The sequence below is a fragment of the Aspergillus foveolatus genome (genome assembly GCF_047715535.1).
Source record: "Aspergillus foveolatus strain CBS 279.81 unplaced genomic scaffold BDW70scaffold_10, whole genome shotgun sequence".
Lineage (NCBI taxonomy): Eukaryota > Fungi > Ascomycota > Eurotiomycetes > Eurotiales > Aspergillaceae > Aspergillus > Aspergillus foveolatus.
In genome coordinates this window covers 344,953-361,849 of record NW_027396074.1, presented here as the reverse complement: position 1 = coordinate 361,849, position 16,897 = coordinate 344,953, and the positions used below count along the sequence as shown (strand labels likewise).

At 50.8% G+C, this 16,897-nt stretch overlaps 5 protein-coding genes across 5 annotated transcripts; 2 read left to right on the top strand and 3 right to left on the bottom strand.

The window, feature by feature from the left end:
• Positions 1-937: 937 nt before the first annotated feature.
• BDW70DRAFT_8636 (amino acid permease/ SLC12A domain-containing protein) lies at positions 938-2,635 on the bottom strand. Its single transcript, XM_073745050.1, has 3 exons — positions 1,993-2,635; positions 1,378-1,930; positions 938-1,318 (listed from the first exon to the last, which is right to left on the bottom strand). Exons 1-3 carry the CDS (start codon positions 2,529-2,531, stop codon positions 1,049-1,051), a joined length of 1,362 nt encoding a protein of 453 aa, XP_073598480.1. The 5' UTR covers positions 2,532-2,635; the 3' UTR covers positions 938-1,048.
• A 1,507-nt stretch (positions 2,636-4,142) lies between these two features.
• BDW70DRAFT_8615 (putative RING finger protein) lies at positions 4,143-5,217 on the top strand. The gene is made up of 2 exons (XM_073745048.1): positions 4,143-4,357; positions 4,427-5,217. Exons 1-2 carry the CDS (start codon positions 4,272-4,274, stop codon positions 4,989-4,991), a joined length of 651 nt encoding a protein of 216 aa, XP_073598479.1. The 5' UTR covers positions 4,143-4,271; the 3' UTR covers positions 4,992-5,217.
• A 2,009-nt stretch (positions 5,218-7,226) lies between these two features.
• On the bottom strand, positions 7,227-9,482 carry BDW70DRAFT_148440 (class II aldolase/adducin N-terminal; the record flags this gene model as incomplete). Its single annotated transcript, XM_073738868.1, has 5 exons — positions 7,227-7,604; positions 7,664-7,987; positions 8,079-8,309; positions 8,605-9,122; positions 9,182-9,482. The coding sequence occupies 5 exons, from the start codon at positions 9,480-9,482 to the stop codon at positions 7,227-7,229; spliced, it is 1,752 nt and encodes a 583-aa protein (XP_073598478.1).
• Positions 9,483-10,006: 524 nt separating this feature from the next.
• On the bottom strand, positions 10,007-11,132 carry BDW70DRAFT_131311 (uncharacterized protein). Its single transcript, XM_073735964.1, has 2 exons — positions 11,027-11,132; positions 10,007-10,959 (listed from the first exon to the last, which is right to left on the bottom strand). The coding sequence occupies exon 2, from the start codon at positions 10,897-10,899 to the stop codon at positions 10,198-10,200; it is 702 nt and encodes a 233-aa protein (XP_073598477.1). The 5' UTR covers positions 10,900-10,959; positions 11,027-11,132; the 3' UTR covers positions 10,007-10,197.
• A 3,312-nt stretch (positions 11,133-14,444) lies between these two features.
• BDW70DRAFT_131309 (uncharacterized protein) lies at positions 14,445-16,811 on the top strand. Its single transcript, XM_073735963.1, has 2 exons — positions 14,445-15,302; positions 15,355-16,811. The coding sequence occupies exons 1-2, from the start codon at positions 15,156-15,158 to the stop codon at positions 16,600-16,602; spliced, it is 1,395 nt and encodes a 464-aa protein (XP_073598476.1). The 5' UTR covers positions 14,445-15,155; the 3' UTR covers positions 16,603-16,811.
• The last annotated feature ends 86 nt before the right edge of the window (positions 16,812-16,897 follow it).

The window sequence follows — 16,897 nt, the reverse complement described above, 5'->3', positions numbered from 1 at the left end:
TGTCCATTAGCCATGAGACCATGCCATAACCTTGATGGAAGCACTGTTTCCACCCATGGGCATAAGCCCATGCGCAACCACCTGCAAGGAGCAAATCCAAATATCAGCGTAAGCGCCACGCGGAGTCTTAAGGCACAACACCACCTTCATGTCTGGAAACCCCGTACAGGAGCGCACTTTGATGATGAACGGAAACCCATCGATAACGAAAGGCACGTCACCTGCCCTGCATGGTGCTTTGCATTAATATTTGCACCAGGACGCAAGCTGCAGTGCCAAGGTAGTCCAGATTCTTCCAAGATCGTTCCATCAATTCTTCGGTGTAGGCAATATGCACACTAGGCGCCTGCACGGCTTGCTAGTCGCTACTATAGTGAGACCAACGCATGTCGGCGTGGCGGGGCGGTTGAAACCGACCCCGACCCCGACAGCACTAGCCTTGTACTACTGATCTGGGCGAGTTGGCCGGATGCTACAGTAATGCTGGACATGCTGGGCATGCTGGGCATGCTGGGCGCAGTGCCGCGGCGGAGGAAAGTGCTTGATCGGGGATAGACCGGGAGACCCTCCTGAATCTGTTCAGCTCGCTCTGGTGGGCTGCTTGTTGACTGGCTCGCTCGGCATGAACACCTGAGCTGATGAACCTTGGCTCTGAATTCCAGCTTACTTTGCGGCGTCGCAAGTGGCGGAATTCTTGGAGAGATAATCAAATGGGTCGACCAATGATAAGTAGGGATTTTTACTGTCCCAGGGCTAATCTGATGCTGGGAATGAGACGGATAACGCCGAGAGTAGTGGGCTTATGGCCAGACGAATACGAGTCTTAGACCCTGGGAGAATCACACCTCAGGATTAGAATTGCCGACAGAAAGATGCAAGGCAATGTGTTTAAGATAAGAGTAGATTATAATGTTGCATGTGTTCATACAGTTAAATTGTGTAATCATGAGCGAAGACTAGGAGCCGCACTCTGTATCTATCCCAGAACATGTCCTAACACCTGTAGAGTAAGATACGAGTCGGGAAATCAACGGAAAGAGACCAGCTACTAGATGATGACGTTCAGGATGCGCCTCCAAGCTGGCATAGCGGCGATGCGCGCACGCTCGGCGTTGATGAAGTCCCAGTCGACTTCACGGCGTCCGCTGTCGATGTCGATCTGTGAAGTGCGGAGCCAACCCTGGCGCTTCCAGAAGTAACCGCAGACCCAGAAGAAGAGCACCACGGGGAGGGCGAGGTAGCTTTTGAAGAAGCCTTTGGCGTCATTGTAGGTGCCACCGTCAGGGCCGCCGCCGGGAGGTGCGATAGCAACGAAGAACTGTTACAAGGGTCAGTTGATATGAGACAGCGTAGAAAGACGGAGCAAGAGATTCGTACCTGAGCAATCAAGACGATAAAGACAAGGAATAAACCAAGGTAAGAGCCGTAGATACCACCGACGGCCTTAAAAGGGATCTCGTCGAGAGAGCGGCCATTATAAGCCCACGCATTGCGGAAACGGATGTGTGCCAAGCAAATGGAACCCCAGGTGAAGAGAGCGGCTAGACCGGACAAAGCCTGAAGCCAGGCAAAAACTTCCTCACCGGACGAGCTGACGTTGACGTATCCAAGGACACCGAACAGGATGGTGATCAGCACGGACCAGAGAGGACGGCCAGAGCGGTCAACATAAGCGAAAATCTTGGGAGCGTAACCCTGCTCGGCGAGCGCGGTAAGGGTACGGGAAGAGCCATAAACACCGGAGACACCGATAGAAAGGACAGATATTAAAATAATGACGTTCATGAAGTGATCGTATCCCTTCAATCCCGCATCGTAAGCCAAAATGACAAATGGTGAAGCCTGGACATCGATAAGACCACTGCCGAGGAGGCGTTCGTTATCAGAGCGGACCAAGAGACCGACAAAGAAGAGACCGACAATGTAGAAACTAGAAGAATACTGTCAGATATGGCGCATCATGGCAGGCGCTTGTAAAGAGAGGAGACATACAGGGTGATACGCCAGAAGACTTGCTTGATGGCACCCGGCAGGGATTTGGTGGGGGTCTTCGACTCGGCGGCAGCCAGACCGACCAGTTCCGTTCCGCTGAAAGAGAAAGCCGCAGTGACGAAGACAGAGCAAAAGCCCTTAAAGCCGTTGCGGAAAGCGCCGGGATCGTACCAGAGTCGTGCACCCCAGTATTCATTGTACATACCATCCGACGGGCCACCACCACAAACCAGGACCAAAGCGATGATCATGAAGACGACGATGGCGCCGAGTTTAAGGCACGAGGAGTAGAACTCTTCTTCAGCATATCCGAGCGCACCAAAAACATTGATGATGATGATAGCGACTAAGAAGACTGTGATCCAGACGGCGACGCTAATATCGACTTTCCAATAGTCAATAGTGAGACCGGCAACCGTCAATTCCAGCGGGACAATGATGGCCCATTGAAAGACGTAGTTCCAGCCCATGGCGAAACCCCAGGAAGGATCGATGAAGCGGGTCGAGTAGGTGTAGAAACCACCGGAGATGGGGTACATCACAGCAAGTTCACCAAGAGCGTAGACTGAACTGTCAGCACGCCAGCGAGAAAGATACTCGAGAGAAAGACCTACCAACGTTGAAAATCATAATACCGATGATCAGGAAATCCAGGAACAAGGAAGCAGGCCCTCCCGTGCTGAGCGCACCACCAGAGCCGACGAAAAAACCAGCACCTGCGACCGTTAGAGCGGCTTTGGGGCTTCAAGCATAGAGCATACCAATAGAACCGCCAATGGCAATCATGTGCATATGGCGCGTTTTCATGGTCCGGTTGAGCTCGACGACGTGGGCAGGGCGCCGCTGGAAGGACTTGAAAGTCAGACCGTTCCGGGTCCAGAAGTCCTCCTCTTCGTAGCTCTGGATATGGCCATCCTGCACATAGGCCGGCGGAGCGGCAGAGGTGGCCTCGACGTCGAGGCCTTTCTTGGTTTCCTCAACGCCCATTGCTACAGAGCTCCCGAGGATAGAAGGGCAGAGGCTAGGACAGAGGATGAATAAAGGGATGATTGAGGGAAAAAAAGACGGGTTGGGCAGCGGAGATGAGCGTTTGAGATTGCTTTAATAGGGATCGGGATGGGCCATGAGAGGCCAGCCTGAGGAGGCCCTCAGGAGGATTAGGGAAGGCATGGACGCGTTTCCATTGAAGATGGCGAATCACGATAAGCACGATAACGAGTCTTGACCGGATCGAGACAAGAACGGGAAGGCCGAGAGCTGAGGTTACAGTGGTCGCATCTCCCCATGGATCGGGCAACGGCCGCACCACGCGATTGGACTGCGCTTGGCTGCAGTCGCTGGCTCGAGTCTGGGGTTGAGTGGCGTGGGCGTGGAGCTACACGAGGTTCAGGTAGTTGAAATCTTGATCTCTGGTCAATCCTGATGGTGATGCTTCAGCAGCGGTATTGGGGCTCTATAGGAGAGTCGCTGGAGGAGACTGAGGAGCAGGGGGGAGGGAGGGGGGGGGCGCTAGAGGGAAACAGTGGGAGAAGAGATGCCATGATGATAATAATAATTGAATGGTTATCAAGACCATTATCAGAGCTGCTAATGTTATCAGGGAAATTCGTCGTGAATTCTGGAGTCCGCCGACCCACTGAATAGACTCACTGGAGACTCACTGGAGACTCACTGGAGACTTACTGGAGACTTACTGGACTACTGGACTACTGGAGATAACCTCGATATAAGTGGTACGGGGACTTACGTCAAGCTTGATAGGAGCTTTGTCCACCAATCATCGGGCACAATTACACACGGCTACCGGCAGGTCCTGTTAAGATAGCGTCAGGACTGAGGGCCCATCTAATATAGCGGATGTAACATTGTGATCTGGGGTTTCTCCACCGCGATAAGACTGCCAGAGCAGTGACAGTAGCGATGGCAGTTGGGTGGTGCAGAGTCTTGATTGAGTCCATCAACGACTTCAAACAATTCAGAGCACGTTATATACACAGACTCAGTATACAAATAACAAAAATGAAGTAGATGCCGCTATCAAGGGATGCAAAGAAGAAACTAAGGTCTTGGTCGGTGCGGGGTTGTCAGGAGACACGAGACTCGACACTTTGAACCGCCTCAGTTATGGCAGCATCTTTCCATCTTCCTGTCCATCGCGAACTCAACAATGCAATGTCAAATATATAAAAAAAATTAATGTCTAATTCCGTCGTCGAATGAGAACTCTTCTATCTCAATCTAATGTCTAATCGCACCTAAAACCAGCCTTGGGTCGTATAATGGCGCAGGACTCGGACGAACCCTCCGGGGCCACCCTGGGCTATTTGGCCCCAATCTGCGTCGCGGTCTTCTTCATCTTCGTCTGGTATCTTCCCGTGTCTCATATTGTCTTGCCTGTCTTGCTTCGTCTCATTCTGAACAGTTTTCGATACAGGATCGTCTTCGGCACACGACAGCGGTTCAGAGGTCCTAACCGGCAACTTGACCCGGAGAGCTGGCCGATGGGCTTTTCGCACACCATACTGACCTCGGCCGAGCTGGAAAAGCGGTTTCCCCTGATCAAATTTAGGGCCTGGACAGCGGCGTCGGGCCACCAAGCAAAACATTCTGAGAGAAGCGAGGTCGACCCAGACCTGGACAGTACGAGCCAAGCGCCAGGACCAGCACCAGCACCAGCCTCCAATCTTGCTCTGCCGCTTGACGCTGCAGAGAAGGAAGTTCAAGTCAGTGCGTCTGTGGAGCATGAGGTTGCTTCCAGCCATGGCGATGCACACCGGGAGTGCGCCATCTGCATGGAGGACTTTGATGATGACGATTCCATTCGCGCGCTGACCTGTGATCACATCTTCCATGCCACCTGCCTTGACCCATGGTTCACGAAACGGCAGGCCCGGTGTCCGCTGTGCAAGACCTGCTACTATCCTGAGATCAACCCTTCCGTACCCGTACGGCCGGCGACTGCGTTGATCCGTAATCAGATCTTCCCGCGCGTGCTCTGAATATGCCCACGATGGCTCGGTAGGGCTACTAGCACTACGGCTTTTCGAGTGGCTCAATCTAACGCGCTCGGTAATGACCAGTGTCCTAGGTCTTGGCGAATCCCTAGCTTCCGCCTGCGTTTTAATTTGTGGTCCGATACTTAAGTCGCCTCACTCTTGCCGCTCGAATGCCGTATCATACTATACGCGGCTCTCAGCAGACACGCAAGCATGAACATTTTGACCAGCAAATCTGCCTTTATAGCGGAGTTGCCTAATCTCACGCCCCAGTAATATTTCTTGTTTCTTACCTAGGCCTTGATGAGCAACTCTAATGAACGCGGGGATGACTGCATCGGACGCTATGTCGAGGACCGCCCGCGTGATTGAGTATTGGCGCCAGACCGCATAACTGACGATCGTGATGATCATAGATCCTTCCAACCATACGATGACCCTACTGCCGGTATTTCTATTTTCCCTCGCTGTTCGTCGGCTTAAGGCTTGGTCGAAAGTTTGTGGATTCCACGAGGGTCATGAATAAGCGTCCTGCCGCGCTTAACGCAAACTCGCTGGAACATGTTCCAATAAGCAGATTGCTGCAGCAGAGCATGTGTGGAGGCAAGGGGTTTGCGCAAGGGCTAGCCCGCCATACTCGGCGCTGACGGCCCGCCAGACGGAGTATACTGCGCCAAGTGGCAAGAACGTGTCTGCTATCGAGCTGGAGTTGCGTGTCACCGAGGGTTGAAGTGAATGGTGACCAATAATGATCTTGTACTCCCATTTTCCAGCATTATCGGTGCCGGACAAAGAGCTCTATGCGTCTATGTCTCCGGGCTTTTGGTGTAACTGCCGGCAACACCTAGACCGAGATACACTCCGAAGCTGGAACCCGAGCCTTGTGCTGCCGTGTTCTGGCTCGTCGGTGCCTGCAGTGTGGTAATTCTCCTCCTTGATCTAATCATGTAAGAAGCCTCTCGCCGAGGCGTCCAGATGGCCACCAAGCCTTTCCGTCGTGGTCTGCCGTCAACAGTTGAAGCCAGATAATCATACAGATAGTGTTTTTTTTCCCTTCTTTTTTTGATACCCCTTGCTTGTTATTTGCATAACCTTCTCAGCTCTGATATCACATATCTAATCTAGCGGTGAAAAGAGATGGATGCGGTGAATAGCAAACACGCATTAATCCACAATCACTACTATTGTACATTAATTCTGACTTCGAGACATACGAAGAACTCGAAATGAGTTGACTTAACTCATTGGGAAGAATGAACAAACCCGACTGCTGATACTGCTGAAGAGTCGTTCTGGATCAAGGCTCACTCGCTTTAGGTACATGGAAAGCGTTAGGTAGTGTCAAGCCTAAGGGTCCTCAGCAGTAAAGTATGCACAATATTGTCACAATCGCGCCATACTCCGTACCTGATTAGATGGTCTTATCCTCGAGCGACCTTTATCAATACGTACTCTGAGGATTTGCCAGGCACCAGACCAATTCGACAACCCTATCCATATCGCTCCAGCACATCCATCCATTATCGCTTTCCTTCTAGGGCTGAATTTCATATGAACCATACTAGACTAAGACCCTCTGGAGGACAGGGTTTACTTGCTAGATGAAGCGACTTTGACCCTTGAAGTATATATTTACTAAACCTCGAAGCTTGACTACGAACTTCTCATGATATAACCTCTCCACAGCCAAATAGCCTTTGATAATGACGGAGTACAGGCGCAGTGGACAAACATATCACCCTGTCGGACTCTGAGAAGCCTGCCCGTGCAACGTTATCCCAGTACAGGATAAGAATTTGTTATCACATTTGAGCAAGAGAGGGTCTAAGGTAGAGGCACCATCTGCGACATAAATCTGCTGCCATGTGCGTTACACCTGGCCGGCAACTGCCAGTGCCACATGGGAATGAACAGGCTCCTTGCATGTATGCTAGCAATATACGTAATGAGCGCCGGAAGATGTGGATGCGAGTACGGTTGTCTCCTTATCTTAGATGCTGTGTGGGAAGGCCCTAGCTTCTCCTACCTATCTAATAGAAACGGCGGCGCTCGGGCTTGGAGGCCGTTAGTGCATAGGGTTAGCAGGGGTTTGTACTCTTCATGAGCACTCTGGAAACAATACAGAATATGAACCTGCTCTTCAGGTCGTTCATACCATTCGAAGACTGTATTTCATCACAAAAACAGTGTCCACTTCATCTCGTTCACTGACATTGGATTTCACTAGACACGTTTGCGCTATTTACTTTTGATAAATTGCCCACCTTCCCACGACTCGCCGGCTTCCAGCGTCTGCCACCCATTGACGGCTCCTGCCTCCACGCAAACCATCTTCTTATACCCGTCATCAGGGCTGAAGTCACCCATTCCTTTTGCCTTTTCGATCCACGGGTTCCACACCACTGCATCATTGAGTCCTTCGCGCGTGATGCTAAACAGCTCCTTATCGCCTGATGAGATGACCAGCGGAACTGATGGGTCGAGGTCCTTGTATACGCGGTCCGTCTCGGAAGTGAATTGGACGGAGGAATTAGATTCAGTGTGAGTGGTTGCGTTTTGGACCTTGTCAATGTAGGCTTTGCCCTGTAGGTTCTTGACCTGGATTTGAGAGATGTCCTTCATCCCTGTAAGTCGTCGCCGTCGCCTTGCCAGGGAAGGGGGGAAAAGCGACTCACGTCAATTGCAAAATAAGTATGTAACAGCATCTGGAACTCAAAGCTCTTCTCCCCCTGGTTCTGCACCTGCAGCGAAGTTCCCAATCCTTCCGGCGAAAGTGTAACGCTATAAACAAGCCCAAACTCATGCGGCCACTTCGACTTGAAGTCATCACTAAGCAATCCTGATGACAGACCAAAATCGAGCTTCACGGTGTCGTCGCCGCTGTTGGCGCCGGAGGACTCGGAGGAGGATTTGCCGAGGAATTCCCAGAGTGAGGAGCGTGCGAAGCCGTGTTGTGGGAGAGAGGATGTGGCGTGGTCGGACGGAGGTGGCCCAAAGACCTGGCCAAACATGAGTATCAACCAGTATAAATGACTAAATTCCAACCTCGATTCCTCTGCGAATTGAAATTTAGGAATGGAGGACACGTACCGGAAAGACAACGGGAATCCCACCGCGGATCGGCTTCGAGCCGTCCAGAACGGCAGCTTCACTGAGCCATAGCTTCTCAGCGCCGGTGGCAGTCTTCCAGGATGTGACTGTTGCGCCGTTGAGATTGACGGTGATAGATTCGCCGGAGGGAAGCCTGGCTTGGACGACGTTGTTGGCAAGGGAGATTGTTGGCTGGGGCGGGGTTGCGGTGACACCGATGGCAGCGGGTTTCTTAGACCGGTCCATTTTTATTTTTATTTTTCAGGAGATGCTTTGTAGAGTATTGATGAGAAGGCAATTTCGGGGGAGAATTGAGAAAGGATCGAGGTGATGATGTGAGGATGAGAAAGATGGAACACACAGAGGAGGGGTAGACGTCAGAGTGGGGCGGTTTCAGATCCAGATCTATACACAAACAACTGCTGAACTTCAGACTACACTACAACAAAAATTCCCCCTTCGTCTTCGCGACCTGCTCATCATAGTACGGCTGGAACGCCAACCAACCTTTCTCGGGTCCGCCAACCTGTGGTGCCGAATAAGCGGCCTCCTCGTCATCAATGATAATCTTCTTATATCCCGCGGCCGCCGCTGCATCAGCCAGCAACTGCGCATGGCAAGTCTTATCAAGACTAATAAACCAAAATGCCGCTTCATCTACACTCTGCCCCACTGTCAACAGTCCATGATTCTGCAAGATCGCAGCCTTGCCGTTCCCCAGCGCCTTCGCAATCCGCTTCCCCTCTTCCCCATCCAGAACCACGCCCCGGAACTCGCGATACACAGCGTGACTCTTGTAGAAGCGCAGCGAGTCCTGGGTTATCATTTCGAGCTCACGCCCAAAGCATGAGAAGGCTTTTCCTGCGACGCTGTGTGCATGGCAGGCGGCGTTAACGTCAGGTCTCGCCTTGTGGATCTCGGAGTGAATGGCGAAGGCGGGGAGGTTGACCGGTTCATCGCCTTCAACGACGTTTCCATCCTCGTCGACAAGAACGATGTCGGAGACTCTGATTAGTGAGAAATGTGCGGAGAGAGGGTTTATCCCTGCGCCATGTCAGTCAAGAAAGCCCTTCACAATCTCGGCATAGATACAGGGAACGGACAAAAGTGGTTAGTCAAGATAGGGTCGCGAACAGAGATATGTCCCGCAACGCCCTCATCGAAGCCCCTGTCCGCAAAGACGCGGAATGCAGCAGCGAGATGCTGCTTGCGGTAAAGGCGCTCGTCGTCTAGGTTGTCAAACTGTGGGTAGCTGCGAATCTTCAGCGTCTTGCCGCTCTTGGTCTTGCCTAGAACTTGGACTGGGGGAGGCTCCTCGGGCCTGCTCGATGGGATAGAGACCTTTGTAGGCTTGGCCTCAATCGTGGCTGATGGCTGGATGTCACTTAGGGTGGTTGGGGCCATTCTGTATTGGAAAATTGAGAATACCTGGTATGTTTGGTTGAAGAAAGATGCCCGACGGATCTTCTGGAACCTCCCATATATAAGATGCACATCTACCCCAGACCCCGCACCACCCCGGGGGTTTCCAGTTTTCCAGCCAAAAACACGGAAAAGCGTGTGCTTTTCCGGACCCGAGGTTATATGATCAGCCAAAGACGTTTCTTTCTTGTACTCTCCACGTACACACTCGGTCAATGAAGCCCCGAGTTATGACAGTTAATGAGAAACTACGTGTTGATTGTCTGTGATTCTGTAAAAGACCGCGCCGTGTGACGGCCTTTGGAAACGTTGCAATTCAAGCCGAAGTCAATAGGCTAATTGGATGTCCTAGCGTAGATACTACATATATGTGCCCATCCTGAAATGCATTTAAACTGGCCTGCTGGAAGATCTTGGATGAAATGTAAATGCTGACACGAAGGTTTGTTCTCAACCGTCGATTCATTGTCTACATTGCCTTAAGAAGGTAACGATATGTCTCAACCCTGAACGCTTCTGGTCTACCAAACAGGGCGAGACCTACTAAAGACAGGCCAAACATGGTCTGACAATCTTGGATCCTTGATCTACCGACCTCAAACAGCCAATTGGACGTGGAAGTCACTACCTGGATGGGTAAACCAAGACTGTCAAGCCTTCTCTCCGCAATCCAAGCTCGATAATGTCGACGTCTCAATCAAAGTTTACTCATCCCATTAATTTTCTCTTCCTCCGCTTCCATTATCCTCTCCACCATCTCCTTCCTCGCCATCAACCAAGTACCTTCGGACCCAGACATAAGCCCACTACCCTCCTCATCCCCCCAGATAGCCTTATACTCGTCTTCTTCAAAGTATAACGCATTTCCATGGTGGAACCCAAACAGGATCACCGCATCTGGATCGCCACGGCAACAAGGACACTCGCCCATCTCGTCTTCACTTATAGGCGGGAATCGCACTGTTCCATTGTTTAGACCCTCGCTTAGGAGCTTCTGGCTTGCATCGTAAAGCTTTTCGATTGGTTCGTCGAGCGAGACATGTAGGAGGCGCGTCTTCAATGTTGCATGCTCGTCTCTGCAGCGGGTTGCAGACGTAAGGTGGATCCTACCGAGGGTGTTGAGGTCCGCTGTGCCGGTTAGGGAGGGAGTCGTGTCGGCGCTGGCAGTGCTGGTGAGAGTAATGAGGCGTTTACCGGTCGGTGAGATGGAGGGTGTCAGATGGAAATCTGGATTAAGGAGGAGCCAGTGGTGGGCTTGGACTACGGTGGGAAGCGGGGTGGTGGGACTGTGGAGGTAGTTTAGGTGGGATTGTAGCCGAGATACGGACCCTTCTTTTTCAGCGCCGTTGTGGGGTTGCAACTGCGAGTCAGACTCTGGTGGAATAGAGGTTGAAGACATCGTGGATGGATGGTTGGTGGTTGGAATAGATTTCGAGAGTTGGTGGGTTGGGTTGGGAATCTGGACGGAAAGAAGCTAACGATAAGGTATTCGATCACAGAGCGCGGACAATGAATATGCAGACTACCTGAGTAACACGAGATAACTTCAACAATGGATCTTTGAGGAAGGCAGACCAACGGGGTGATGGCAGGTTTTCGAGGTATTGAAGAAGATGGATTCTCAGTCTGAAATCAACAGAATTTGGGTCGATTGTTGCCTAGGTCGTCTTGCTGTTTCTGCTTGAGCTTTATAGCTGCAGGGTGAGTCGGTGAAGTGTGCGGCGCAGTATAGACAGTAGTCGCCTAGTAGGCTACCACCATTGCGATTAACCCACATTGAAATTGCCTACCAAGATATCCAGCTGAGGCTGAACTGCATTGATCTATGGTTCAGGAAGGGAACCCAGCACGGCATGGGACTGATTACCTCGGGTTCAGTCTTTATGTTTACAGAAATACGATTCTCAGTATTTGATATTTTTAACACCTAAAGCTACCCAGGCTTATGCATTATCCAATGTGGTCTGGGTCCCAGGTAATCTAATGGACTACTCCCAAGGAATGGGATGAGTTAGGTAGCGATGCAGATCCTTGGAGGCCAAACATCCTTGTAGATAGATACAAGGACAGCTTCTCAAAGCCCATTTCATATTTGGATCAAGCACTCTGGTTGAAAATCGTCCGCACCAACGAAGCCGCGATTTACGTAGCGAGACAGAGCGTTTCTTCCTTACTCACCCAGTCTGCAGGGACCTCGAGCTCGTTCTGCCCATTGATGATTGCCTATATCCGCCAGCTTTAGCCTGATGGGACTGCGCCAAAGCGCCAAAGTGAATTGACCAGGATTGCAGTTTTGCCCTGTATCCACAATGTGTTGAAGCCTTCTTATAGCCAATCTAACCCGAAGCACTTCAGCCTGGTTTCCCACCGGCGTGCCGCAGTCTTAAATCCCTCACCACTCAACCGTTTCGGCATAACGGGCGAGATGAAGGTCTCTCTGCGCAGCGCGTTTCCGGTACCTTGGACTAGATTCCGCTTGAGCGCTCGCTATGGCGACTCTCTTGGACGCGCAGTCCTGCAGCTGCGTGCGTACTGAATCACACTTCTGTCTAGTCATTTTCAGGGCAGTCATCGTGAATACGGGCACGTTGGTCATGTATGAGAAGAGTGAATTGGCTGTGTGAAGTCTGCGTCTGATGCACAGGCTGGGCATTTGGCGGCGTGGTGGGTGTTGGACGCATGGCGGTGTTTCCGGAACAGAAGGTCCACCATGGGTGCGAGCCAAGGGTTATTGAGATGGTCTGGAATGCGTTGGAGTCTGCAAATATCCGGGTCAGTCTATTGCTCAGACGAGGCGGGCAAGTTAGTAACATGCTCACGAAATATACTCCTATCGAGAGGCTCATGCGGGCTGTTTGTCTTTTTGCCTCGAAGTATGCATCTGAAACCATTTTCTCATTAAGACTCGAGAAGGTTCGTGCCGGACAAACTTCTCGACAGTTCTTGACTGCAAAGACGCCAGCAAAAGCTGCGGATGCCGGTTTCGATTCATGGAGCGAGAGCCTTGTGCTCTTGATCTCAAAAGATCAAACTGAGGCTGACGAATTGAGGTTCGGTAGCTTGTCATTGTCCCAGTTTGATAGCTATTTGTCCACATCGATTTGCAATTCCTGTGGCGGTTTGGGCGATGGTTAGATTTATCTTGACCTGGTTCAGAGTGAGAAGTAGCGGAGAGACAACATTAGTTGACAACGACTTAGGGCTCTGAGAAATTTGCAGGGGAACATTTGCGATATTTATACTTGCCAGAGCCGTTCTGTTCTGCCACATAATATTTGCATATCCCCAGGCTTTGCAAGGGCTTGAATAGCTAACAGGTTCTGTCCTGAACGGTTTACACCGTATAGCGCAAATTTGTGGAAATTGTATTATCTTCTATCGCTTCTGGCGGCTATATTGTTTGAGAGTGTCTAGCTAATGGTGCATTTTCGATTGGAGGTTTTGGGAGGTGAACTTAGACGGGATATCACGTATGCTTACCGTGCCAAACTCGGAGCGACCAAATATGGAAAACCTGTAGGGCCTTCCTAGACTTATGCTATCTACGGGATCAAGAGATGATGGGAGTGAGGTTCTATAAATGTCCAGCTCTGATTTCATGGTTTCCCACACTATAAGACTCAAAGTGGGAGAATCGACTAACAGACACGATTGATAATCTTTCTATGAAAAAAGTGATATGAAAGGCAAAATCCTGCATCATCTGCGGATTCTGTGGTCTATGTTGAGATAGGGTAACCACGAAACCCGGCCGTTCAATGAGGGAGGCGGTGATATCCTCTCGCAGATAGTTCCAGAACCCAGCACCGAGTATGTCTGAGTAAGTTGTACACATTGGCTGGCTGAAAGGGAACAAGGTACTTGCAAATGACTCTAAGCCAGCAATCTCTTCACAGGGAATAATGAGTATACACGAAGCCGGGCCAGATTCGAACTCATTTATAATGGTTTCCTAAGATCCAAGGAGCAGATGACAGCTAATGCTTCAAGCAGAAGCTCATCGACATTTAGTAGAGACCAACTTCAGGGCATTCTCCTTAATGGTAGAACTCACATATCTGGATAACCGCCTCCCGGCCTGGTGCGATGCTGTTGGGTTGCAGAAGCCAGTAGAACGCTGAGCAATAGCGGGTCTAAAACGGCGGAAACGACATGCTTGGGAAGCCGTCTGCTTTTATTTAGTTCATACCAATAGTCACAGGGTCTATCTGGGATCGTTAGCCGTCTGTGTGGTTTACCAGCACAGCGAGTGCTCGTTGGAGAGGTGAAGGCGGTTCGGCGCTGATAATCGCCTTTCGCCTCTCGTCTTTAATGGTGCCCCACGTTGGCATTTGGCGCCACGAAGTTGCGGGCAGTTGCTAAGCATTAAGCTTACCTCTGACAGCGGCGTCGCAGTCGAGAGCTAAATATAGTTCTTGATAAGTTACTGTGTCAGTTTTATGCGGTAATCGGGCCAGAAGTTTCATTTTGATCGCTCTATCTAGAATAGCACCATGGCTTTCGAGAATATCACCCAGAATGGATTCTGAGCAATCTCCTTTCCTTCAACGACCAGATCGTGAGCCCGCAGCAGCATATCTATTTGAGCCTCTGATGGTATTTTGATGGAATAGAGAACTCTTGTATATGTTATTTCCTTCATGTATTACCTAACGAAGTTTTTCGCGGACCACGTGAAATATAGTTCGAAACGACAGCAAAGTAACAACAGCATGAGCCTGCTGTTTCTGATGCAGCCCTACTGCGAGCCACGAGTGTAAGAGCATGAACCAATAATGGTTCGGTCGATAGTACTATATTATGTACTGTATACTCCGTGCTCAGCCCTATATTCCCTAAGCGCCGCTAATCCTTCCTAATGCGGCCTGGATAGAATATATTATGTAATAAAATATACACTGATGCAAATCATGTAATAAATCAATCTTCTTGATTCAAGAATCCGGGGAAGCAATAACGCCTGGTGTCTTCGCGCAATATAGAAGTCCTCCGAATATCTTTGCCCCTGTTTAGCAGAAAGTCCTATCTGTACTCCATACATGCTCCCAGTCGGCCTTACTCCCACTGATTCCGTCGGAGCAGCCTTGTCTGAGTTCGCGGCTCGAGGCTGGCCCAGCCACCACACGCAGTGAGATCAGCACCAATGAAGAGATGGTCAGCGATGGCTCAGCCAACTGATGATTATCGCGCGCCTCTACTCCAATTATAACTGCCTGTAAGCTGGACGCCTGGCTCTGCTTAGACTTGGCTCTTCTGCTACGTTACGGCGGACGGTCTTGGTGGCGATGTTCCTCTCCATTCTCCTTTCTCACGAGGATCTGTCCAACAGATCAAGGCGTGATTTCATCCTTAACCCCTTTATATTATTTGTGTACGGACTCTGCGGAGTATATTTACATTGCGTCTGTTTCACCTTGTTTCTATTGATTTCAACGTCAGACCGACCCACATTGACACCCAGCTGTCAACGCAGCCGCCGACTCCGTGCTGTTTCCGCTCGAGGCCGCTTTATTCTTCTCTGCCTGGTTCGGTCAGCAAGCAAAGACTGCGTCTTAATTCCTGATTTTTTCGACATTTTTCGACTTCCCCAAGGCTCTACATGCGTCAGACTGAGCATCTATTGGGATTTCGCTTTTCTCTGTCCCTTTCCACAGCATGCTGATTCCAATCCCGCTGCGGCAGCTCGAGCCTCGTCAAAGCTCGGATCCCCCGACTAATGAACACTCAAACAATGGAACAGAAGGGCAAAACAACTCTACAAAAGATGGTTCGGGGAGCGTAAATAATAACGTGGTCATTATCGTGGGTCTTCATTCATCCAGGTAATTGCCTATTCAGTACTGACTTGTGGTAGATTGCCGCCATCGTAGTGTTCGTCGTGGCATTTCTAGTGATCGTCTACTTTGTCCTACGTGCTCTCCGAAAATTGAACTGTCGTCCAAAATACATACCAGGAAAATATCTCAAGGATAGATGGAATCGGTGGAACGTTGGCGCCTCGTACGGCCAGGTTCCGGGCGGCTCGTCGCCCAATCGGTCCGGGGAGACAGCGACCGCTCAAACAGCCGAAGGCGGTCCGCAGACCGGATCTAATGCCGGAATTCGTCGCGATACCTCGATTCGTTCTATAATAACTCTACCTGCCTACTCGTCGACGCCAAAACCCACAGAGCAAGTGATCGCAAGGGAGGGAGAACGAGGAGGAATGGACGTGGTGGTTGAATTTCCGGAAACAGCGGAGGAGGAAGAAGAGCGGCGGGAGGAAATGATGGAATCGCTGTACCAAATCCGACTGCAGCGTCGTCAGGAAATCGCCGAGCGCGAGGCACGACGACGCGAGCGCCGTGAAGCCCGCGAACATGGAGACATTGTCCGTCTCGAACAGCTTCGGGCGGAAAGCCGCCGGGCACGTGCCAATAGTCGAGAATCTGTCAACGGGAGTACTTCAGTGTCGGCGGCTACGGCTTTAGCAGAAGCTCAGAGTCGTGGCCGCGATAGGCGGATCTCAAGTGTCAGTTATGCTGATGTAGGCTATGTTCGGCACGACGGTTCACGCGTCCGAGCCAGTTCACGCGATTCAGATTCTCGGCCTCTTTTGAACGACGCCGCCGCGATGAGCGAGGGCCCTGATCGCTCATCTGGATTTATCAGCGTGCATTCCCGTGGCGAATCTTATTCTTCGGCGCTATCCGACGGGGAGGGCTTAACTCCTACACAATCCTACACCACTTCCCTGCACTCTGCTCACCATCAAAACGAACAGCCTGAAGATGGGGACGTTGGAGCACGAAATATCCCACCTCCGGACTACGACAATCTGGATTGGGGAGAGGCTCCTCCATATGAACCTCCCACTTCAGAGTTACACCCCGACAATCCGCCTCGGCTGCGTGAGCTAACTCCGTTACCTACGATCCAAATTGAAGTGGCGAGCCCAGTCAGTAATGACTCTCCCACGCCTATAACACAACGCGAAGAAGAAAGTGCCCCCGCAACGGCTGGTACTTCTAATCATGATAGCGCATCAAGAAGTACTTCGGCAAATGGAACGACAGAGTCAGGCTCTCAAGGCGATAATAGCGCAAATCCGCCGCGTGGGTGACCTGGTGCCTGTGCACCCTATTATGGATATGACCTGCTACGATTATAAGATTCTCTACGATTTTCTGTCCATGGTTTTGGAATTTCTTGTATGGACCTAGCAAGGCGTTTGGGAGGCATCGTTAAGTGGGAAAAGAGCATTTTAGTGGGCATGGCTGCACATATAATTGATCATGCCTATAATAGTACAATTTTCATCTTTTGAATTAATACTATGCCCTGAGCCTTGCAGTAACCATGGTTAAAAGGCCCAGTCTGATGACTTTTGCTTGGCACGTTCCTGAATCGTGTGTATG